This window comes from Bactrocera neohumeralis, chromosome 4 (genome assembly GCF_024586455.1).
Source record: "Bactrocera neohumeralis isolate Rockhampton chromosome 4, APGP_CSIRO_Bneo_wtdbg2-racon-allhic-juicebox.fasta_v2, whole genome shotgun sequence".
Lineage (NCBI taxonomy): Eukaryota > Metazoa > Arthropoda > Insecta > Diptera > Tephritidae > Bactrocera > Bactrocera neohumeralis.
The window spans coordinates 35,386,410-35,411,961 of record NC_065921.1 but is presented as its reverse complement, the minus strand read 5'-3'; the positions used below and the strand labels follow the sequence as shown (position 1 = coordinate 35,411,961).

Genomic DNA, 25,552 nt, shown 5'->3' with positions numbered 1-25,552 from the left:
TCTGCTTTGTATACTTGACACCATGCGTTCACGCGTGGAAAAATGTCGTTGCGTGTGTGTGTGCGCGCCTTACTATGTTACTGTTACTGTTGCTGCTGCATTTGCTTTGCGTTGTTTTTGTTTTGGCATTTGCTTTTTTCGCTTTTTGACCGCTGCTATCCTTGTGCTCATTTGCTGTCGTACACATTTGTTTGTGTTTGCTTTGGCAAGAAATAAAACCGTTGATTTTACGTTTACGACTTGCATGTGCATGAGTGTGTGTTGGCGATATAACATTCTTGTTCTTGTGGCAGTCAGTGCGCTGCGCTGGACAACAGCCATTCTACAACCGGCGCATGCCAGCGCGTGCCGAAGCAGTATTTCTAAGCGCCATAAAAACACATTTATTTATTTAGTTTAATGGGTTAAAGTTGCTATGAATATCCATAGCGAATTTATGCGCTCACATTTTTAGATGAGGGTAGTCCAATTTGATGCCAGCAATTTTATGAAGTACGAACCAGTTTGATGGTTTCATTAAAATCTCGTTGAAAGCGCTAGCTTTAACTTGACTCGCATGCTTATGTTGCCACCAAAGAATACTAGAATGATTTTGGGGAGATTTAAGCAATTTTACTAAAATTACACTGTACACAATTTAAAATTTTTTCAACATGCCAAAATTTGACCCCGATAATTTCAAAATTTCTATAAGTCTCCATAAAATCTGGTTTTTAGAACGCTGCTTAATAGAAACTGAACAAATCCTCATCAAAACTAAATTTCTCCTACATGTAATTTCTGGAACAACCATAAAATGAAACAAAAGTCAACATTTTCCAAGAGACCTGTAACTTGATGATACTATTGTGGTCAGAAAGGTGAATACTTTTCTATTCCCTTCTCTTTAAATTAAGCAGAATAATTCAAAAAATATCTATACTTGTCTTAGAGTTCTAATCTTAAGTAGAACACAGTAAAAAATTTAAGACATTTCATCCTATCGTTCTAAAGTTATTAATATCAAAGCGGCTTGAAGTCTGCAATTTTTTTATAATGGAAAGAAGGAATTTTGTGCTAGAATAAAACAATGTTTCCTCAAAACAGCAATTTAGCAAAGCTGTCCAGCATAGTGAACGGAAAGTACTAGTTTGGGATAGGGAAAAGTCCATACGGATAAGGCTAAACTAGATAATCTAGTAGAAGGTGGTTTCTTTTCAGCAAAATTAGATACCAGAATCATCTTCCGATTATCACACCACTGAAGTGCCTTTCAAGCCACAAGAAATATACATATATATGTATATGTATACAGATACCCAAGCGGCTTTGAAATCACTGAAGTGTATTAGGGTTTGATTAAAGATATGGAAAGAATTCCTCGAACTCTTAGCGGCTCTGACAACCTGCAAAGCGTACTAGGGATCATTGCATCCATTAAGCAGATTAACAAGACAGTGCAGGCACCAGCAATTAGACTCCAATAAAGAGGGAATTTATATGCTTCTTTCAATCCCCAACTTCCTCAACGAGCAAGCAAACGTGTGTAATAAAATTCACAAAGAATGACATAAGAACTTTAATCGGAGTTCTAACAGTTCACTTTCTACATGGCAGATACGCCAGCAGACTGAGGACTACATGCAATGACTATGGATAGGAAAAGGATCGCAACTATCGGTCGAGACGGTCTAGAGGAGGTGCCGGAAGTTGCTCAAATATAACCTTTTGTATTGATGAGCGTCGTCAGACATCCATCGTACCTACAAAATTACCAGGAAGAAAACAAGACGCAGTAAAGCTCAAACCATAGCGATTTGGGATTTTCTTAAGTGATTCCAAAATAAGGTTAAGTTAGTTAGGTAACATCATTGATAGGTATATCATTCATGATTTTTTTAGCGTGTTTTCAATTTAGTTCCTCGTTCAGCTGATGATATGGCCAATAAATTAAAAGAGTTGCTGCATTAAATAGTGCTTCCATATCGTATTCGGCTCTACATTACTTTAGAAGAAGTTTATGTGAAAAATAAGGCTATATTTTCATTAAAAGAGTCAAGGAGTTCATAGTCCAAACAGTAGTTGAATAATTCTTATAGAGTGGCAGTTAAAATATTAAGCTCATTTAAATAAAAATTTGGTCACTTCAAGCGTTTGTGACTGAAAATGTACTCGTTAACGTCCAGTGATGCTTCGCAACCATAAATTCTGCTGAACTTTTTGTATTTAAGGACTTCACTCAGTAAATAAATTTTTAACCTTAGCTGATATTGACCTTTTAAAATGTTTACTCTGCGTAAGCAAATCGGGTTTTCTGCATTTCCTTTTTCAATTTCATAAAGATATGTTTTTGTTGATACCATACTCAAAGGTTATGTAAATGAAAGACTTTTTCTGGAAGAAGTAAACTTTTATATTCTTAGAAACGGTCAGGCGATGAACTTTCGTGACACCCAAGATACCTGCTAAAGGTTAATAATTCTTCTGGAGAATAAAAGAAACCGAAATCCAATTAAATACAAATTACATAAAAACATCTATTCTTAGCACATTGTTAAGTTTGAGAATGGAATGAAATGCCGAAGCGTCAAGTTACAATTTTCATAGCAACAAACCCTAAAATTTCTTTTTTTTTCTTTTTTATCAGAAAACAGCTCCCAACAGAGCGAATATCTAGGGATAAGTGGACGGATCAGCGGTATAAAAGACGCGTTAGTATTTATGACTTAAAGAAGAGACAGAACGTATGTTTGAGTAGAGCCCTTTAGTGCATTACGATAAATAGCACTTACCTTTTCAGAACAATAGCTAATAATTAGAAAATAAAGTCCGTACTTCTAACTTCCTTAGCGGTTATCACTTCGCGCGACTTTTAAGTTTTTGTGATTTGAATAAAAGGTCTTTGTAATCCAACTATCCCCTCCAGCACAATTTCAGGAATAACCGTCAACTTCACGATAGCTGTCATACGCAAATCTGCACGCTATTTGCTAACTTTCGGTAAATCAATTTCACCAACTGCAATCATTAATTTTACGGCACCTTTTTATTGCTAAGTGAATGCTTATGAAAGCAATCTCAGAGCAGCAAACGAGCGGAGCGCTGATTACCACTTATGAGCGCCAATTTTCGCCATTACAAGTACGAGTAAGTGCTCGGCAAAGTTTACTGCGTGGCCATGATAGAGCCATCAAACGCGATATCCTTGAATGCACGGTTAAGGAGGAGCGATTGCCGCGCGCGCGCGAGTCGTACTCAGCCAGTGCACGGAAGACGTTACACTGAATTCGCGCTACTGCCCGCGGCGTCGAAAGATCATTCGCTTTGCCAAAGTGGCGCGGCTATGCAAATGAGCGCGCGGATGTGTGTGCGGGTGTGTAGCGCTTATGTAAATGCAGCGAGGAACAATGTACTTTCGTGTAATTGCAGGTGCATATACTTGTCCGTTATCTGCAAGCGCTTGTGGAGGCGCGCGCGCGTGCAGCTGAGGGCGTAACTCGACAACTGGCGAGCGGTAGCTGCGCTTATCCTCAGGCATACTGCATGTGGGGAAAACGCAACTAACTATCGATAAATCAATAGTTTGACATTTAAATTTAAATTGCTTGCCAGCGTTGCACCAGCGCCAATGTCAGCCGCGACACGGAGCCCACAGCGCCGCTTTCGTAACCAAGCCGGCGGGCGCGCACACACGCATATATTTACTGTATGCAAATATGGTGAGCAGGTGTTTGCATTTTTACCACTTTTCTGTTTAAGTTTCTTTGGCGCAGCCGTTGCTTGTTGCCTGCGAAGGTGGGTGGGTGCATAGACGGGTGTGTGTGTGTGTGTGTGTTGTCTGTCTTGCATTTCATTTATTTGCATGTTTATTTACAGTTACCATTACTTTTTCGTAATTTACTTTTTTGCTTTTTTGCTGCTGCCGCTAGCTGTTTTTTTGTTGCACGTTGCAAGTGAGTAGCGTCTAATGTGGCACATTGTTCGGCTGTACTTTATGCCGCCGCCACGGCACTACAATCGTTAGCACCGAATGTAATCATTATTATTTGTCGTTTTTTCGCCATTTGTGCTTTGCCACTCACCGCGCTCACCGCCCGCTTGCCGCATGCAACATACGCAGACAAGCATTGTGCAGCGTTTTGTTATGCAAATTGCAAACACTCAGTTGCATAAATGTGCGGAGAAATGTCTGCTTTTAGTTGCATGCACGACTGATGTGACGTAAGCCATGTGGCGTGTGGCATGTGGCATGCTGAACTTCATTCACTTTGTATGCACCACTTAAATTTTACTTCAATTCCAGGCACTTCAAGCGACAACTTCACAGCGCGCTGCAGGCAAACCACCGCCACACACACACGCACACGCGCTCACATGCATACAACGAGGCGGCAGCATTGTGGCATGTAATTACGAGCGGCGCAACTTTTTAATAAATAAGAATTGCGGTGAAGTAAGCCGAAAGAAAGGCGAGCGCAATGCCTGCCGACCGCCCCACCTGGCGTATGAGCAACTTTACTTACTTGTGACACTCACACACGCATGCCACAAGCTGCTGCAGGAATTTGTGGGCGTCTGTGCCGCTGGCTTTCAATGTAATTAGAAGCGGCATCAGCCAACGCACACACACCCAAACACAAGCACTGCTGAAATTATAGGCTTGTTTGCATAATTCTTCTACTTCCCTTCATTTGTGGCACACGCAGCTTCACTGCCACCGTAGTGAATGTTTTATGATGCTGTCTGCGGCCGTCGCTTTGCCCCAGCAACTGTACTCATCATACAGCGCTGAGAGCTCATTGTCGCCGACACTGCGTAGCTCGTACTTTAATGTTAGCGGCAGATCGTGTAATTATTTTACATGAGCCACCCTGCGAAATGCTCATATCACCACGCATTGGAGCTCCAGCTTGTTTGCATTTTGCGTGCTCTTTGCTATTGTTGCATGCCACAATTTTCACTGAAGTTTATAACAAACTTTAGAACCTTTAATTGCCGTTAGCTCGAGAACGTGCATGAGACTCTGTGTCTGTGTGTGGTAATAGGCATTCTTGCTTGTTTTTGCATGTGTGTGCGTGATTTCATGGACATTTGTGTTGACTTTGCAGCATATGCCATAAGTGCTGATTAAAATCCTAAAAATAAAAGCACACATTAGCTCTGCTCCCCCTGCTGCGCTTGCTGCGCCTGCGTGCAGCGTCGCTTGCCAATGAGTTAAATAAGCTTGACACTTTTTACATAATAACAATTGTATGTATGTTTGTGTGCGAATTCTAATGTCAATGTCTACTATTATGTGCATATTTTGCGAGAGATAAAAAAGCGCAATTTTTTTACACCGAGCCCTCTCTTAGGAAATAAAATGTTTATACTTTTAACTTTGTGAGCTTTTAACAGACATCAGCTAATGCTATATATTCCAGAAAGGCATAGTTACTAGAATTAAGCAATTTTTATGATAACTTTACTTTTCGTATTCTTTGTACATTCTCTTTGCCTTCTGTGTGGTTGCATGTAGCATGTATTTTCGGCATGATCGTCCTAGAGCCCGTAGAAAAGGCGAGGAGAAGTATTGCAAGTTTTCCAAGTACTGGATTTGTATGTTAGCAATTCGTTTATTTTGCACAACTATAAAGCTCATATACACAATAACCATGTTTTGCGGTACTGACCTTCTGAAGCTATAACAATTTTCCATCTTTCTGGAAGTTTGTGAATTCCATACCAAGAGAACGCTGCCGGCTTGGCGTGAGAGAATAAATCAAATCAATTTTAAGTAAAGCATTTCGATACGAAACGCATACCAGTAAGGACGTGCTGCATACACTGGAAAAAAATGGGGGTCAGAAAAGGTAAGCGCTGAGCATTGTCATGAAGGAAAATTTATTGCCTAGTGTCTATACGCAAACTCCATGTTTTTGGCGATAGCTCGCTTCATATTGGTAAGCTGTTGGGTAAAGCGTTTCCCATTGACATACAAACACACCCCTCCATTCCCAGCAAACACAGAGCGTAGCGTTGTCGGCATGTATGTTGCCTTAGTTGGTTGGCTAGGCCTCACACATGACTTTTTGCGTTCAGAGTTGTCATTTTTGATCCATTCTTCATCACCAGTCACAATCCGATGCAAGAAACTACCTTGGTACCTCTGCGGTGGCTCAAAGAGTGAGTAATTTGAAATTTACTTGGATTACATTACATTACAATAAAGTGCTTGCATGAAATTGTTGTTTTATTTCACATGATATCTCCAAGTTATTTGGCAAGTATTATTATCTGAAGCAGCGGACAACCTCCGAATATATTGGTCAGGTCGAACCACTATAGCATATAGCTGCCATAAAAACTCCTATCAAAATCAGTATAAAGATCTTTTTATAACTTTTTATTATTTTTTCTTGTTTCTAGATCAGCTTAGAATATTTCAATTGCAAATTCAACCAATAAATACCGATAATTATCATAATGCATACACAGAAATTATTATTTTAACTTCAGAATTCTTTCAAATGACCTCCGTATTATTATTATGACGATCAGCTGAGCCACAGAGGGGTATAGAAAATATGAGCAAGTTGGTTTGCTCTGGCTGCTAGAAGCAATAGCATATATAAAATATAAATATCAAATCATTGAAAACTTTTTAACAAAAGTGTTGCTCATGAACTCCACCTAATATGAATGCAAGCACTTTCAGAATATCAGCCTCATAATATATCTTATTTTAGAGCTATAATATCTAAGTGTTATTAGCGGTTATAGCCTACAAAATTTTACAATGTACATAAGCTCTTTATTTCATTTAGGCACTGCTTAAATCAGTTGACTTTTTTTATATGTATTTTATAATGTTTTTTTTTGATATTTTGCAATAAATTTTTTATCTCCACAACAAATACATCTGCAATACAAGAAATATTCTAGTAAAAAAGTCTTCCAAAAAGTTTCGGTGTGTTTTGTTTTCCATAAAAGCACTGATTTAAAAGGTATGCGATGCAATATTTATGCATCAAATATACTTGGGGTACTCACAACACGTCGTAAAGCATCATAAAATCGTAAAATTATAAATTTTTACACTTGTTTAAAAAATTGTTGTTGGATTTCATACAAAAATGAGTTTACACATTTACAATTCTCAATGCTATGTTTTCGAGTCGTTATAATTTATAACTTTATGAGACTTGTGAAAACCCCAACTGTATTCATATAGTACACCATGTCGTATGAGCAACACAGGATGTATGAATCACTTGCATGAATGCTCAATTCATTTGATGTACTATAAGTTTAACTGGTATAACTTTTAAAGCACTGTTCTTATAAAAGAAATCATTCTGGCATTTTTGTAGAGTGCACAATTTTTTATTAGTACATAATCTTTTAAAACTGCTTCACTTGCTTAAGGCAAAATATTAAAAATTGATTTATGCACGGTCTGAATATTAATAAAGAGCTGTTTACGTTGGATACTTATTTTTAGCGCAAAAACTGAAACTTCAGGAGACATTTGCATAAAATCAATTAGAGAAATAATGGACCCGCTAATATACATATAACTCAATGGAAGTGCAACAGAGAAAAAGCTGCCTACCTAAAACCTGCGACCAACTTTTCCATTCTGAAGTATTATTAATGCTGATGGAGCCTTTTATTGTGCTAGAATAGCAAACTGTGGCACCACCAAAACCAAAACGCTTTATGACCCCTTAATACACGGAGGCCGTTTAAACGCCTCGACATATGAATGAAGTGCACCAGTCATTGAGCGCTCTGTGATGTTTTCATATGTGTGCGCTAAATAAAATTATGATTTAGTATTTCTGAGCTTGCATTTGGCACTATTGACTTATTTAATTAAGAAGTTAACAAAAATGCCTTTCAAAAATGCACAGCCACATAGGCATTGGCCGCAAGCGTAGGTGGATCGCGCATAGCAGCCGCGTAACTGTAAATACACCAAACCTTGTGTTTGAGATAGGCACGAGGAGTCCCCTCTGCCTCGCTGCTGGGTATTAATGCATTCAAACATATGCTTTCGGCGTACACATGCGCGTGTAGGCATGTGTGTGTATGTGAAATAACGACTGTGTGAATGACGGTGCACTTTGTGTGTTGACAAAGTAAAGCAATTTGTTTGCTTTGTGCATGAATTGTAAATTCAATTTATTTTCGGTTTTGTAATCCCACCGGCTGACACACACACACACACACATATATATGCGTTAGCCAAACACTGTTGCCTACCAACAGGCGCAGCGACAGCCACGAAGCACTCCAACTGCCTGCAGCACTCGTTGCGCGCGTTCGCATCACGTGTTTGGCGGTATTGGAGGCGCGCCGACAATTGCATGTTCAAAAAGTTCAAGTTAAATGAAGCTAAATTATATTTCTTTTCAACTTTGTCACTGCTTTTATTTACTGTACGAACTCAAATCGAAATGGCAACAAAACGGCATGACACAAACACACACGACCACTTGCGCTAGCTGAGTTTATATGGATGTGTTGCTGTACATTGCGAGGCAGGCAATCGATGTTTGGCATTGAGTGACGTGGTGCAGGGGGGTGGGGCTGTATGATTTGTGATTTGTTGTTTTGAAACGTGAACTCATTCATTATTAATTTTGACCTACAAAACAAGCACACATAAACACACACGCACCTGCATATATTGAGCCAAACAATCGCGCGCTACCGCGCTGGTGTGTATATGTGCGCTTGTATGCATGTATTGGGCGGTGTGAGTGCCTGAATGAAAGGGGCCATTTAAATCTAATTAATTGACTGCCTGCATTTGTGCTTTCACTGTTACAACAAACAGCACTCAATTTTGCATAAATATTTCCTGCAAACTGACGCTCTAGCCTACCGTTATACACAGCATTTGCTCGCTTGTTTAAGTGTTTGTGTGTATGTGTGTACAAGCATAGTGAAATGTGTTAGTGTGGAGGCAATTGCTTACGGCGAGACCTTGTTATTTATGAAATTGTTAATGGGCGTCAAATGTTCGCACACACACACACACACACACACAGCGGCAGCGCATTCCAGCGCTAATGCATAGCTAAAGTGGCGAAAGCAACGCGAAGCAAGCTATTTACGAAACATACTTATTGCCGAGCGTTAACAAGTTACCAATGCTCAAGGACCCTACAATTTGCGCCAGCACTAATCACACAGCAGTTGGACGTTAATTAAGCGTGCTGCAATTGTTTTGGTTTTTGCCTTGTAAATCCTTTCTTGTGTGCTTGTGTTGTTGTTTATATTTTCGTTCAAGCTTACTGGTTGAGTGCGTTTTTGTTTTGCTTATTTTTGTATGGCGACAGCGCAACTTACCCCCTTCTCTTCATTGGCGAATTTCTTAATCTCCTTCTCCAAATCAACCTGGCGCGTTCAGGGTCAAATAACGGTTAGATATAAATGAAAATTAATTTGCTGTGAATATTTCTGTACTATCTATCTAAGTAAATTATTTTGTTCTTTGCTATTCACTACTTGGAGTTGTGGGATTTTTATGTGAGATATTCGAAAGAGTTATTATCAATAAGTTTACAAGGCAAGGGGGTTTCATGAACCATGTAATGGAGACTAGGAATGCATATTTAACAGCTTGCATGAAGAATGTTTTTAGAGGTATAAAGGGTGTGTCTTAAGAGCGAAGGAATCTCTATTTCGTTTAAAATATATAGAAATTAAATAAATGATAAAAATCACAGCTTTTTTGTTAACAAATTTGATCAATTTTAGGCCTACATATTAACTGATTTGTCATTCTTGTTGCGGAATAATGCGAAAATAATTTTCCACAATGACCTTACAAATTTCCAACCTGATAGCGTATAATGCGTCCCTTCCGATATCGAAACGAAAGGCAATACACTTTGAGCAATCAACGGCTTCGAACCGATTAAATCCATGGATGATAATGAGTTGTCAAAAAAGTCTTGCGGTATTTTTATTGCGTTTTTTTATTGAAATTGAAATGAATTTTCGATGACTCATGCCCAGCTTGACCGATGCTACGGCTGCTACTATGCCGGTCTCTTTCGACCAATTCAGCGATTTTATCGCAATTTTCGACGACAGGCCTTCCGGAGCGTGGCGCATCTTCGACCACCTCTACACCAGAACGAAAACGTTGAAACCATCGTTGTGCGGTGGAAATGGAAACCGTATCGCGTCCACAAACTGCACAAATTTTATTGGCGGCTTGAGATGCATTTTTGCCTTTATCGTAGTAGTACTGTAAAATATGCCGTATTTTCTCTTTATTTTGCTCCATGTTTGCGACGCTATAACTCACGAACGACTTAAAAGAAACGGCAATAATCAAACACGTGTTAGCGCGTGAAATGCTTTCCAAAAAGGTATAGCATGACCCGATGCGACGAATAAAACTAGAACTACGCGCTTTCAGCGCCAACTAGCGAAAATACCGCAAGACTTTTTTGACAAGCTATTATATCAGAAACGCTGGTATCTTGCTTGATGACAATATGCGGAGAGCACACTTCACTCCCTAACTCCATATATAAAAAGAACTTTAGAGCTTTAGGCATATAACCAAGTAGTATTTCTTGGCATAAGTGGAGTATTCAATAATGCCTCCAATGACGCAATCGTTAGGAGTTTGGAAACCCGTCTGGGAAGCTTCCATTATAACATACATATATATAGCATATAGTTTGCAGAAAAAATCTCAGCGGCAAAATTAGCTGCAAGATTGGCTGAATGCTCCTCAAGAACCTCTTAGCATAGCTCGATAATAAACCGAGTACCCTTACGCTTTTTCCATCCCTCAAAGAACTAAAAGAGGAACAACATCTATACCGGAACCGCAGCTGGATCTTGGACGACTCTTCAAGCTTCTGGATTACTGCAGTAATTTCCAGGTATTACAGTACTTAGTGACGATGATTCATGTAGAAAGAGCAAGGAAGTAGGCATGAAAGAGATGCTTGAACAATTCCTTCGCAGTTCAATAGACCAAACAAAGTACTGAAATCGTCAAGTCGCTCTTAAAGTTAGCAAAAAACATTAACGTCCCGTAGGGCAAATACGTTAGCTCAAATTAATCAGAGTCTCCAGCTGGCATTACTAAGGACCAATAGGTCTATATATGGCGTGACATCTGGCCAGTACAACCTAACCTAACCTAATTGGACGTTGAAGGACCTCTAAAAACAGTGCATTTTGCAGGGTGTTGCACTCCTTAGTTAGAAGGTCAGATTTTTGTTTACGAATTCACATTAAATTGACCATATATTGACACACTGGATTGAAAAATTTATAAACAAGTATACTTGTATAAACCCTGTTTATGTTTTGTGATCTCTTACGGAATGAATAAGCTTACTTTGCCAGAGCGGATTCACCTTTATAATATATGCGAGTTGTAAGTTTAAGGCTTCTTTGCTGAAATGTTAAGTCCACACGTCTATATCAACATGAAACCCCGCAGCTGCTGACTTCGAAAAACTATATATTTTCACAAGCCGATGCCTTTGCAATTTTTACCGTCCTTCTGACCCGTTATCGTTATCAACACGGACACACACCTATGTAAGCCGAAATTCTTAAATGAAAATGATGTTGCCACAGGCATCTTTGGAGATTAGGTCCAGGCATAACCACCTGGAGCGCTGCAGGCCGGAATTTCCAAGGCAACCGACGGAAAGGCCGATCCGTTCCAACCAGGAGAAAAAATTTGGACATCGATGTAGTTAACGTCAAAAAAAGTTGTAGTCAAGGCTAGCAGAAGATCGAAATAAATGGAAAACTCTCATTGTGGCCCTTTAATCCCTCACGATATATGTATATGAAGGCTTCCTTGCTGTCATTGCAAACCGAATTTCTCATAAACACCAACACTGAGTAGATATTTAACTTCAAACTATATTACAAAGTTCTTATTTGATTTAGAGAACTACCCATTCTATTGGCAACTCCACGTTTGGCACAGGTAGCACTAGTACAGTAGAACATACTAAGTGAACAATAGAACATTTGACATCTAGACAAAAGCTGCCATTTTCGTATCTGACCAGTGTTTTGTTTTGAAGCAATACAAAAAAACACGAATATCAGTTATAGAGTATTATTTTAGAAACAACTGTCCAGTGAGCCTCAAATTTGAACAAAAAAATATATAAAATATTACGGCAATTGGATTATGGAGACAAAGCAGAGGCATCGTTTTCTGCGAAGCTTAGTTTGACTACTCTCAACTTTTCCAAAACTTTGAAAAAATCTTTTATGCAAGTTTCGCGAAAAATTCTCAAACCTAGAAGCTATCATAAGCTGTAAGGCTTTAAGTAATCAACCAAGAATACATTGGTTGTTGTTGTTGTTAAAGCATTATAGGATACATTGATGAAGTTAGTAAATGCTGCTCAATACGCCTTTCAACCATAAAGAGAACGAAACTGCTGCATTTCGTCGTTGCTTACAGCTTGAATAAGAACACACAACTCAAGTTTCTTGAGAAATTTAACATTTTTATAAAATGCCAGTACTTGAATACAAACATAATAGTACCGCTGTGGTCGCCTTAATGCTACCTCGCATAATATGATAAATTATTGTTTGTTGTTTTAATATGTATATTAAAAATAATAATTTAAATTATTTTTATTTGTGTACAAAGGAGCATTAATTGTAAACATTACTTTAACCAAGTGAAAATACGCCAGACACATAATGATTAAAACTTTCGAAAAGTACAAATAATGTGGTACGTAAGGGTGGGTACATGGCGTATGAGCAACCAAATAGCCCAACTAAACAGCAGCGAATATGTGTACGTCGGGGCGTATGAGCGACATAACGAGACATTTGTATTTTCGCAATTTGTTGACTGACAGCGAGATACTCTGTACGACTATATGCTCATGAAAAGAGACTGAAAATAGAAAATTTATATCTACTTGGTAACAAAAAGCACAACTAATGCAACAATAGCAACAACGAGCGTGGGAAATGAAAATCGACGTCAACATTAACAAAGTCGATGCTCAATTTGGACGACGGCAAGAAGCACCGAAAAATAGTGCCAGCAGCAGTGACAGCAACGAGCACAGCACAACATTAAAATGCCAACACTAACACCAACAACAACAACAACAACTGTTAGCAACAAATTTTTATTATTATTGCGCTCGCATTAATCCCCTTTCCGCCGCCAGCGCCGCGGTTATCCGCGCCAGTGCCGTTTTCGTGCCATTTAGTTACATCCGTTCACATGCGCGTCTCGCCGCGTCCCTTACTGCGCCACGCAACGCAAAGAACAGTGGAAAGCGCACACCAGGCTGTGCGTATAATTCGCGCATTGTGTGCCGCAACGGATTCAAGGGCATGTTAAATTGTACCTCCACCTTTGTGTGTGTGTGTGTGTATTTGTGCTATCAAATTGTGGAGGACGCGTTGTGGGTGAAAGTTTCATATGCTTGACGGCGACTGCTCGGTATTGGAAGTTCGAAATGAGCAGCGGCCAGGGGCGTGGGCAGCACATACACGCTGAAGGCAAGGGGGCTATGCGGTGCGGTGCCATGTAAAGTACAAGGCTTTTGCGTTATTTTGTTTACTTGCGGATGGCGGATGGCGGAGGCGAAGGCGAGTGTGCTTCAATGGCTATTACAGAGTGGCGGCTGGGCCAGCTCGGTGCCAACATGCCTGGCATGCTCGTGGACACTTTGTAGCCGCGCACATTGTACTCGTACATTCCAAAACAACAAATAAAATATACACTTTTTCGCATTTGGCACAAATTATAAGTTATACATTTATGGTTATGCGCAATTATTTATGTGTGGAGTAGGCGCTACTGGGCGTTTGTAGATCGTTAAGTAGCGCCAAATGGGCTCTGGCAGACTCAGGTTCCGCCTGTGCACCTCTTGTCTTGGCAGCATTAGAAATGTTTAACCATGTTATACGCGGAAATTAATTTAAATGCGGACAAAAGAAGTAATGTAGTAACACTTTCAGGTTTCCTCAGAGCAGAAGCAGCAGAGGTGGCGACAGAGCGGGTATCGTCTGTACCGGCTTGGTTAATTTTACCTACAATTAGAAATCAAGTGGCTGTGCTGGGCTGAGAGTGCGTGCAGAAAGCGCGAAAAGGTAATTGGCAACGGAGGCCAACAATAAAGTGGCAACTTTGAGAGGCGCTTAATCACGATTACAATCAAACAAAATATTCGCAATTACGATGGCGACTTGGTCTCCTGCTTTTCCTCGCTTTCAAATGCAGTTCACAGTTAATGAAGTGAGCCTGAAGTCAAACCGTAAACAAGCGTACTTTGGAGTAAAATGTTGTTTTAAAATTCTTTGTTAGTTTCGCAGACCCTTCGTTGGCGCTTAGCCAGGGGGCCTATTCTGTAACTCAATTCGAAAAAAAGTTTATTCGAATTCGAATTTTTGATATTCTGTAACTCGATTTTCGGATTTTTAAGCCGATTTTCGGATTTTCAAGCCCATTTTCGAATAAAATATTCGTTAGCTTTTGAGTTGCAGAAAGCAAAAACGAAAATTGTACGAATTTATTCTCGCACAGGGTGGTCCAACTTTCGCATAATTATAAAATCGATCCGAATTTCGAATAGAATACATTTACGAATCGAGATACAGAATAGGGCCCCAGGTATCTTAAAGATGGAGGTACTGAGTATCAAAAGGCTCTGTTATACGACTATAAGACTCGAAGAAGTAAACAAAGAATTAGACCGTCGTATTGTGTATTTTTTTATCGCCTTCAATTTTGTCATATGTATAACCTATTTCTTTATGATTTTCGCTGGAAATCTAGCTAAGCCGTTTTTAATCCTTCAGCTCTTCTTTTTCCCGTTCATCACTTCATAACGCTCGCCATTTATAAATATTTAATTTATTCATTATTTAATTTATAACAGAATAAGAATATTTCAACACAAATCTGTTATGACCCCACGTGAATGTGGTCGAGTATATTTGCTCTACTCGGCGGAATGTAGATTGGGAAGATTTAGCGCCATAATTTTAACTGTTCTAATCCCGGATCTAAATAAAAGTCAAGAAACTTGGAGAGTTTCAGAGTCTGAATTTTCCTCTTTCTCTCTTTCCCCGTTTATGAGTTAACCTAAGAATGCCTCAGTGGGCGAAAAGAAGAGGCTTAGCTGTCAATCAGTTTAAAACTGAACTGGTATTATTTAATTGGAGGTATAAAACCTTCCTATATTGGGGTAACTCAACTTCACGCGGTCGAAGATATAAAGTACTTGCACCTCGGGATTTCTAAGTTCATTCTATTACTATTAGACTACCAGACCACTGTAGCGTCTTTCATAAAGAAGTGGATGCCATAGAGGTAGCAGCAGATATCCTTCTCCGAAGAGCGGTTTTTTTACAGGCCTTAAGCTGGCTGACATTGTGGTCAAAGCTGGTCAAGTAGCGCATTACCTCACTCTCATGACATCAAGCTACTTTCAAACTAAACTTGTCTGGTTGGCTGGTCGATGAGTTTGTACGAAACGGCACCCTTACCTAAAACCATTCAGCATGAGAATGAGCGCGGGTTCCTTTGTCGTTGTGCATTCGAGCGCTGCCTCTACAGGTATCGTGCGAGCTGAATCTACGGGTATCACGCGAATTGAGAAAGCGTTGGTTAGTAACCAGCAAGACTGTGAAAGCCTTCTGGTTCATTTGATTGGTTGCTTTTAGCAATGATAGCTATCTTAGCTGGACACCGTCCCATTGGCACTCACGCACTCACGTGGTAATGCTAGATTTTTTGGAGGACGCAACTTGTCACAATTGGAAGGAAAAAGTTGAGATGACACACATCTCTTCAACTGTCCAACTTTCGCCAGACTAATATTGAAGCAGCTTGGTTGCCATACTTTCCACGAACCCGTCTCAATAAATTTGTGGCAGGCTCTAGGCGTTTTATCGATATGCGACGGTCTTTTTGATCCCTGCTTAGGAATTCTATGCATCACAATGGTCTCACAACGCATTGCATATAGTACCAAAAGTCGCTCTGCTCTTTAATTGGGTACTAGACCCTGTAAGGATTTTTGTTGTATCCGCTTCAGAAAACAGTTTTTTGTATATTTTTGAAGTACGTTGTCTTGCTGATAGTATTTGGATGGAATAAAATCAGGCTTCGTTCCAGTTACGGACAACTGACTGCCGTACGAATTTATCAGTCACGGTGTCTTGTAGAACTTAGCGCGTTTTATTCTTAACTAGATTTTAGAATATTTGTCCTCATATATTTTCCTCGTTTAAAGCTTTAATTCTTTAAAGGAAAAGCCGCAAGCATCTCGGTTGGATTGTGTTTTGCAAACGTCCTTCGACTTAGCAACGCATGAACCTACACCAACACATATGAGCACACATACACATATATTATATAAGGCGAAACGCTTGACTGATTTTAGTGCCTTATGTTCTTTTTTGCACCGAATTTTATTACTTCACTACACCCTTTCATTGAGTACGCGACATGCCGTTGCGTGTAGAATTATTGGCTCCGAGATGGGCTAGCGACGCACAAAACACTTTGATGTAGCGAACGCGGAAGGGTGGCGGAGGGCGCATTGGCGCCATGAAAAGGAAGTCAGTGCGACGGCTTTGCATGCGAATTGGGTGATTTCACAGCCGGCAGACTGCTTGAGCGCTCGACTCGGACAATGCGCCTGGCAAGCAAGAGAGCGAGTGAGAAGCGGGAAGCGAAATTAGCGGAAAACTACACAACTACACTCATACTATGTACACATATATGCATGTATATGCATGTATGTATGTACACAAAAAATTGTGATGTATCGTTGAGGACATTAAATGTGACACACACATGAGTCCACACGCTGCGCCTTAAAGGCATTTTATTAAGACACACTCATGGGTATGTGCGAGCACCGCGCCTGACACGCAACAGGAGGGGCAACAAAGAAGATAAAATTGTTACACGCAGCTGGTGAACTGGTGAGCTCTAACGAGCAACGCCTTATTGGCAATAATTCTCCAAACTGCATTGTTGCAGCGAACTTTAAGAGAATCTATAAAGTAGTCGCCGGCCTTACACGCGCTCCGGCTGCTCGCGTGCGACTTTCTTGCAGCGTTTGCTGCTCGTATAATGCAATTACAGGCCACTCGCTGATTATACAATTTCATAGTCGACATTATACCCGCAAGGCACTTCTCTTTGTGCTGTTTATAAATCCCTGTTGCTTCTCTTTCGCAACTTTCTGTTATATGCAGATATTATTCTATTACCACAAGCAATTATTAGTGACCTAAATTTTTTCTGGGGTTTCCATTTTCTCTGCTTGTTTTGGGCTATCATTTTTCCTGACACACTATATCACTTCAAAATCTTTTTCTGTGTGTCTGAACTTCACTCAGCCGCATTTTGGAGAGCAGTGTTTATTTGGAGACCAGCATGACAGTCAGCACGAAAATATGCTCTCCGCTAAGTTTGTTGACAATACCATCGTATACATCGAGCTTTTACAGCAAAATCGAAGGTCCGTTCTCTCATCCCTGCATCAATGAAATTCGTTTACAAGCTTGCGTTGTCTGTCATTTCGCGAAGTGCGGCTGCTTTGCTGAATATGCCCGCGCGTCCGTGAACTAATTTTTCTCACTCTAGGCAAGTTGGTGTTTTAAAGCATCCTAGTTTTTCATTAGTCTGTAAGAATCATTGTTCATAGACTTTACTAAATAAATAAACACTCATCAACGCTTGTACACTTCAGCTCATATCGCGTTGAAGAACTTTCTCTTCGCCACATGCACTTGCCACCCATTTGTGCTGCCACGTGATAATTTAAAGTGCAACATTCCACGAAATACGAAATCAATCTATTCACCCACGGAATGACCTCCGCTTCGTTTTTGGGTCTCCGCTTACAAACAGCTGAACTTCGCTGCCGTTGTCTTCTCCCTAATAGCTTCCTGTCAACTAAATGTCTATATATGTGACAACATGTATGCCTAAGTAACTGTTCCTGCTGACATGCATATTAATATAAGAGAAATATAGGTTTAAATGAAATCAAAAATACAGTTATAATTGTATTGGAAGAGCTTCAATTAGAGATAGCCGAAAAAAGTATAAAATTGCGCTGCGAGCTCGTTCTAAAAGTATTATAACACAATGCGGATACAAAAATTACATACGAAATATCTCGAATCGCATTAGCAGATAGAACAAGAAGACTCTCACATTCGACTTTCATGGGCAGTAATTAAGACCCAAGTCTGTCTAAGGGTCTAATTTGAAGTCCTTTGAGCTAGAATAAATACCTGATGTCCTGAAATGTGGCCAACTTTTTATTCCCCATTATTAAATGTTTCAAAAAACTAAAGAACTCTTTTTATTTTTAATAGGGTTTTCCATATAGTTGTAGCATACTATTTTATGTATGCCGAATAATATCCTTTGGTCATAAATTAATTGCCAAAACATTGTAAATTCGAAGAACTGTGTTGATTTCCCTCCAATGGTTAAGAAAGCACTCTTTCAGACTCTTGTGGCTTACCGTGGAACCGACCGCTGCTCAGGCTACGGAAATAACATTGTCATTATAGCAAGACAAAAGTTTGAGAACACTTTGTATGACATCATAACCTTGCAAAAATTTGCGCAAGGGTTGAGGTGAATGGTAATTAGACCACCTACGAAACTGTCAGTGCTCATGGGCTGGTTTCCTAGAATTGTTCAAGCTTGGGTCTATACCATTAGCAAATGAGCAGAAGTTATTCTAGAGAAAAACTAGAACTAGACTGAATTGTCAATCTCAGTGATAATCAAGCAGCATCTGTCTGTTGAAATCAAATCAAAAATGGTACTAGAGTGCATATAAATGCTTACTGAAAATAACATCCTGCCAGCATGAATTCCGTACATCGAGTCATCACTGCAAATTAGTTGACTGGCTTCCTAGGCGAAACCAGCTGTGGCAACCAGTCCATTAGGGCCGGAACCATTCTTCGCTGTGGGTACCCACACTTTACGTGGGAAGCTACAGAAAACGTTACTGGCAACAAGCGTCTGGGTTTCGACAGGCGAGTCTATTTCTGCGAGTGTTCAATAAAAAACGATTCAAAGAACTAATTACTTTTCACAGAGAAATGCCAAATAAGGTGTCATCTGGACAGTTCAGGATATTGCGTCACGGATTACATACTCCTAGATTGCCCCGCTATAGCAAGAAGAAGGGGTCTGGCTATCGAGCCAATAAATCTTATGTGAGTATACATTACAACCATAAACCTAAGGGCTTTCCAACATCGTTATTTTTGCTGGCCTAAACGAAGTGTTGCGATATTAGCAGTGAGCACAGTAGACAACAGGTCACAGTGCATTCCTTGAATGTTAATCTCTCTATCTAACTGAACCCTAATTTGTGGGCACACAATCATGTTGAGGTTAAAAATCTTGAAGTGTGCAATTTATCGATACATATTGTTAGGAGGAGAGACATCTAGCTTTCGCTGGACTGAAATTGAAGTATTTTTCTCTGGTCAATCCATCGATGATTTGATTGCAAATGATAAAATCTACCAAAACATATTTAACGCAGATTAAAACCGTATTGTAGATTTGCGAGAATTATTTCATCCATACTACACAGTTCTTGGCATCATAAAAAAGCGACCTTCTTAGCTGTATATACATATATCCTCAGTCCTATTACTTATCCTAGGTTAATACCAAGTTCAGACCAAAAATTTAAAATATTACATTATATTTAAGCATTTCATAACCCAACAGTGTTCTCACTGCCGTTAGAAAGATCAAAAAACAGCTGTTATTTTCATTCAAGAATTCACATCGCTTAATATTTATCAAAAGAAAAAATTGTCATATAGAATTTTGAAATAAAAAGACGGCTTTTTTTAATATCTTCCATATAATAGAAATAATGGAAGCATTTTTTCATTTGTTAAGTCGATTTTCAGATGAAATTAGATTCATTGCTTTAAAAAAAATTTGTTTACATTTTTTTCCCTTTGTAGTGTCTAAATCAGCTGTGATAATGAACAGCTTTCCAGTGCTGACAAGTAGATTGCGCAAAATCAGAGTCGCACAAAGAGATTTAGCGTGGATCAGTCTCAAATCATTTCAATGAAGTGATTTGGAACTGTCATTTTTGTATGGCGAAATCTTGATAAATTTTTAAGATTAGTGGGATAATCCATTCAACAGCCGAAATCGTGTGATTAAGTGTCTGTCTGAACATGGTATAATTCAGTTATTTTCTTACTAAGTAAATTCCAAATTAAACGTTTGACTTTTTTTAGCGCCTACTGTAGACTGGAACCAAATAAAAGCTGGAACCAAATAAATATGGTCAACCGCAGCCTAACAAAAACAAGCAAGTGCAGAACCCTTGAAGACCCGGTATATATATCTATCAAGCTACATACTCTAGTCATGGCATACGGCAGTGAGTGGAGTCTACCGTTATGCTTTATACGTGCGTTTTTCTTTGAAATATTATCATCAAAATAAAAAGAAAATAAGAAATAACTTTATTTTGGTCTTATTTCCCATTAAAACCGCTATAATCCACACAAAGCGCTATCTCCGTCACTGGAAAATGCGAACGCTCCATTTCTTTTAAGAATAAATTAGAAATTTCCATATACTTCAAATAGATTTTAATCCACGTGGAAATGCCGTGCAATAAACCAAGCCGTTATAAATAGAAACACGGATAAAAAACAACAACTACTGAGGGGAATATGCATAATAAGTGAGATTATATGGCGAAGGAGATATTAAAAGGCAAAGAAACCATAAGAATCGAGCGAGATTTAAAACAAAAAGCCACGCCAGGCAGCGCTGAATGCAAAAGTGAAGAAAAAGTACCGAAGTATGCAACACAGAGTGCGAAACGATGCAATAACTAAAGGAACAATAACAATAACTGCTACAAAGCGGTGTAAAAAGTAATGGGCAGACAAAGCTGCCGGATTGTAAGAACAAATATATATGTATAGTATATATATAAATGTATGTGCGTAAGTGTGTGAAGGGACTTTTTTAAGCACAAGTATGTAGACTAGGGTTTCTGTGTAGACGCAGCCATCAAGGACGGGAATCAGGGGCAGGGAATACAAGATATGCGCTTCACGATAAAATGCATGTGGATGCGGCGGGAAAGCTACAACACAGAGATGCTTTGGTTGTTTGCAGCAACATATTATTAAAGTTTTCTTAGTTTTGGTCCGCGCCTTTGAGTGCCAGCAGGCGGGTGAGCAACGCGTTTGTGAGCGCAGTGGGGACGGTGAGGCTGCGTGGGCAAAGAAATCTATCAAATTGAATTGTGTTGTTATGCAGATGAACACAAAACTTATGGAACTTGTACACGGCAAATCTAGTAGTTAGATACTTCGAGCGAGAGTTGAGTGAAGCAGCGAAAAAAGTCGAAACGCACGAAATATCATGTAGCGCCAAGGATAAGCTGCGAAAACCAAAAACTGGAACTACGAAACTGAAACAAAAAATATATTGGAAATATGTGATTGCACGTGTGTGTGTGTGTGTGTTAAGAAACTGGTAATAAGGATTACTAACTAATACTAAGAAGATGTACAGTTAACACTAAAGTGGAAATATGTACGTCTGTAAATATGTGAGTGTGTGTGTGTGTGATTGTTGTTGTGTGCTTTTATGCAGAAACTGGAACAGTGCACTGCGCATTGTAGCTGCCCCATGTCAATATCACAGCGCCCTAGGTAAACTATAGACCTACTTATGCACCGGCGTGTGTGTGTGTGTGAATATGTGTTTGTGTTGGCAAAGGCGAGCGCTAGATGACTACTCGGAGCTAGGGATTTTAGGGAAATTAAAATTTTTCTTCTATCAATACACACACACATACATGGCTACGTGTAGAAATATTTATTTATTTGTTTGCTGACTCATTACTTGCTATTGGAACACCTGCGGAGTGGGGAGGGGGGCAGGGTATGGTAACATTTATGGTTGAACGCTACACAAACACTGACACACATGTCGCTACGTCGGATGCATGTGTGCGCACTAGAGGGTTAAGCGAGTAATACTTTTCGTTGAAATTTCTAAATTTTTTGTTTTTGTTATTTTTTGATTTGTTTCTTTTTTAAGCGCTAAATACACTTTCAGATGCAAGTTAAAGCAACAACAATCTCGAAAGTAATAACAACGAAATAATGAGGGGAAACTGAACATTAAGTTAATGTGATGAGAGTCGATTTCTAAGCAAGTGTTCTTAACAAAAACAAAAACAACAAAAAAGTGTTTACTTATGTATGCGCAGCATCCTTAATTGTAATGTTGCAAAAATGCTGAATTTTTTTCGTTTTTTTTTCAAATGCATACCAACAAAAATAACGGTTGTTGCATGGCAGATGAGCTGATGATCGCATGAGTGGTGAAGCGTGAGTAAAAATGTGTTCGCTTCACTTTGGATGCGTTGGACGACTGATTACATAATGAGTTTTATCGACAAATAGCTGTTGTTACACTAAATAACGGCGCATTATCAGATATGTATGTATGTATGAATATATAGTAAGTAAGAGCATGTAATCAGAAAATTATATTGAACTGCGTAGCAAATTTCTAAAGTACTAACAATAAACGAGTAGTCCGAGTTTTACACGAACAGAAACAGAAACAGAAACAGAAAGACAAAGAAACATTTTGTGAATGTGTGTGTGTGTTCGTTAATAATTTGAAAGCCAAGTTAAACATTTATTATTATCATTTATGATTATTTTGTTCATCAATTGAAAATTCGAACGTCGCTCAATAGAAAACGAAATCACTTTTAGCTATTTTTCGGCAGACACAACTGCAGAAGCGGCGTTTAAAAGGCTAATTTAAGGATTTTTTAACAGCGTTGTAGTGATTTCTATGCGTTCAAAGCTAATTTACGGCGACTTTGTGCCTGCTAGCCTTTCATTCGAAAAATTTAATCAGTTTGTGTTTGTTTTGAAATCTTTGAAAAATTTCATAAATTCGTATTAATTTTTTTTTATTTTTTTACTAAAAGCATTTGTCGATTGTTTTTTTTATTTTTGTATAAATATACGTTTCGCTGATAAATTTTGTTTAACTTTCGAAAAAGGTAACTTTAACAGTAATTACCTGTTTTTGGGCCATGGCTTGCATTTGCTGGAACATCTGTCGCTCCTCCTCCTTGCCTGTAAATCGTATGAGAAATTCGAAAGATTCAAAGAGAAAAGAAGAGAGTGTATGTGTTGTTGTATACGAGTTGTGGAAATACACGAAACTGCTTAATAAATTCAAGAGCCGCGCTCAGTCACTTTGATTGCTAACTCATCTCTAATATCACTCAAACTTATCTCAATGCTCATTCTAACCTAATTTTCTTTCATTAACTACATATTTCTTGACTCACGATAATACTCACTAATATTGATTAAAAGCTCTGTGTTCCCAATTCGTCCGTTACGTTTGCCTATTCTATTTGGTATTTATTATGCGTGGGGTTTTCCATGCTGCAATACTCTTTTCGAAGTTAGGATTGGAAGATTTTGCGGAAGGATCTTGGACTCTGGCCGTACAAAACCAAACTCGCGCAGAAATTGAAGCCGAACGAATTGACGTGGCCTCCAAGATAGTGCGATTTAATACCGCTCGACTGTTTTTCGTTTGGTTATGTGAAATCGTTTGTCTACGAAGGTAACTCCGAGATGATTGACGCCTTGAAAAATTATATCCGGAGCGTTCATGCTGATATATGGTTCCAATTGCTGGAAAGAATGGCCGAATTTTGAGCCTCTCGACTGGAGTTTATTCGATCTAGCTTCGACTGTCTCTTGTCCGAAGTCATTTTTAAAACATAATTGCAAAATCTTTACCAAGAAGCTAAATTGTTGGCCATAACATTAAATTATTTGGGTTTTATTTCTACTTGAAAACTACAGATCTAAAAAAAACATCCTTTATAAAGATTAAAGGAAAAAGCATTAATAGGATTTATTTTGAATGGAATGTTTCAGGAAAGTTTGCCGAGATTAGAGAGCATAATAAAATAATTTTCTTCAATTGCTAGAAAGTATCGGTTCATTGATAATGGGCGACGTTAAATTATCTAACTGATTGGGTAAAAGCATAATTTTCGATAAACCTCCCGAATCGTTAGAAAATACACGTTCTTGAATTAGATTTTAAAAGTTGAAATCAGTATGTGTCCTTTCTACATTTTTGAGCATCTTTCGTGGTAAGAAAATACTCTTAATGTTCATATTTCCCAAGGCATTTCACTAAAAGGTGATTATCCTATCGCAAAAAAGTCGGTTCTACGTTACCGGAATCGACCGAATTTTATACGGCCGGTAAGTTTCAGTATAAAATCTCTACGTTTTTATTTCACACCAACTGTTCTTTTTACTCTTAATGATAACTTTTGCCAGCCTAGATGGTTGTCTCTTGGGATGGGGATTTAAATGAGGTATGGCAGTAACTCTGGGTATTCAACTATAAAAGCAATACCTTGAGCTACCATACTCATATTTTGCGCGACCCCATCGAGCACCCAGCGCAACGCTAGCAAGTTTATGTGAGATCCAGTAACCAAACCGTGTGGTACTCGGTGTCACGGCTATGAGAGAAGGAGCTTTGGTGGGGACACGCAGAGATACTCGGTTTCGGTTCGGTCGTCTGTCTTGGAACAGTCTGCTGGTTATATAAATGTAATCAATGAAACTTGTTCCTCAGCTGGGATTTTGTCACTAGGCTTGGGGCCGGCCATTTAAAAATGAAACTCCATTGAAAGGTATGCGAAAGCCTCGAAAGCGGAGCAGAGTGAGAGTTACAAAATACGAAATATTTGAGGATCTAGTGAAATTCAGACCATAGTTATAATATATGTATTTGTAACTGTTCTCAAAGTTCTTATCCCAAATTTTTATGTTTTCGTACGTGTTTGAAAGCCCCGGACAATGTGTAAAACCTCAATATAATCATAAAATAACTAAATCTAACCTTAATTATAAAATAATTGTATCTAACCTAAACCAAGCTGTGGAATTAATCCCTTCAGGCTTTCGACCAAAATTTAAATGTTATTTGATCTTTATGTTTAAATAGGACCTAGCTACAAGTACGCCTTAAAACAAGATTCTGATTTATGTGTGTATATGAAGATTTCTGATTGTTTTCTAACGACTTACCCATTCCCTTGGTTTGCAACATTTCCAATAATTTCTTGATACTTTCATCGCGTGCAATGAGCGTTTGCTTTTGTGTTTCCACGCGGCACTCAAGATCCTTAATTGTCTCACGTAATATGCTGATCTCGCGCTGTAAATGATCGTTTTCCGCATACAAAGCCTCCATTTGTTGTTGCATTTCTATGTTAGGCTGTCGCATGCGCATGCGTAACTCCTCCTCCAGCTGACGCACCAACATCGCTTGTTTCTAAGGAAAAAGTTTAACAGTACGAACGGTTAGAGATCAGTGTCATTTATAAGTCGTTAGAATAGCTCTTGCGAATAAACCTAATACAATATCCTAAAGCTACAGAAAGCTACGGCTAGTATTTCTAGATTGTAGTATGTTGGTGTCAAATGT

The 25,552-nt window shown here is 38.9% G+C and overlaps 1 protein-coding gene and 1 long non-coding RNA gene across 12 annotated transcripts in view; one reads left to right on the top strand and one right to left on the bottom strand.

Moving 5' to 3' along the window:
• LOC126755116 (uncharacterized) overlaps positions 1-10,447 on the top strand; it is a 209,886-nt gene extending 199,439 nt beyond the window's left edge. Inside the window, exon 2 of the long non-coding RNA XR_007666457.1 lies at positions 10,350-10,447. This is a non-coding gene — a long non-coding RNA (uncharacterized LOC126755116). The remainder of the gene's footprint in view (positions 1-10,349) is intronic.
• Positions 1-25,552, bottom strand: part of LOC126755091 (plectin) — a 132,550-nt gene that overhangs the window by 70,176 nt on the left and 36,822 nt on the right. For 7 of the 11 annotated variants that reach the window (XR_007666454.1, XM_050467413.1, XM_050467412.1 and 4 more), the window contains exons 8-10: positions 25,153-25,399; positions 23,102-23,157; positions 9,319-9,366 (exon numbers count right to left, since the gene is read on the bottom strand). Coding sequence is in view for 9 of the 11 variants with exons in the window: in XM_050467413.1 (XP_050323370.1) it covers positions 9,319-9,366; positions 23,102-23,157; positions 25,153-25,399 (351 nt within the window). In the remaining 2 variants the exon portion in view is untranslated. Of the gene's footprint in view, positions 1-2,771; positions 3,395-9,318; positions 9,367-23,101; positions 23,158-25,152; positions 25,400-25,552 lie in introns of those variants that run through there. The other 4 variants (XM_050467417.1, XM_050467420.1, XM_050467421.1 and 1 more) reach the window with 2 other exon arrangements.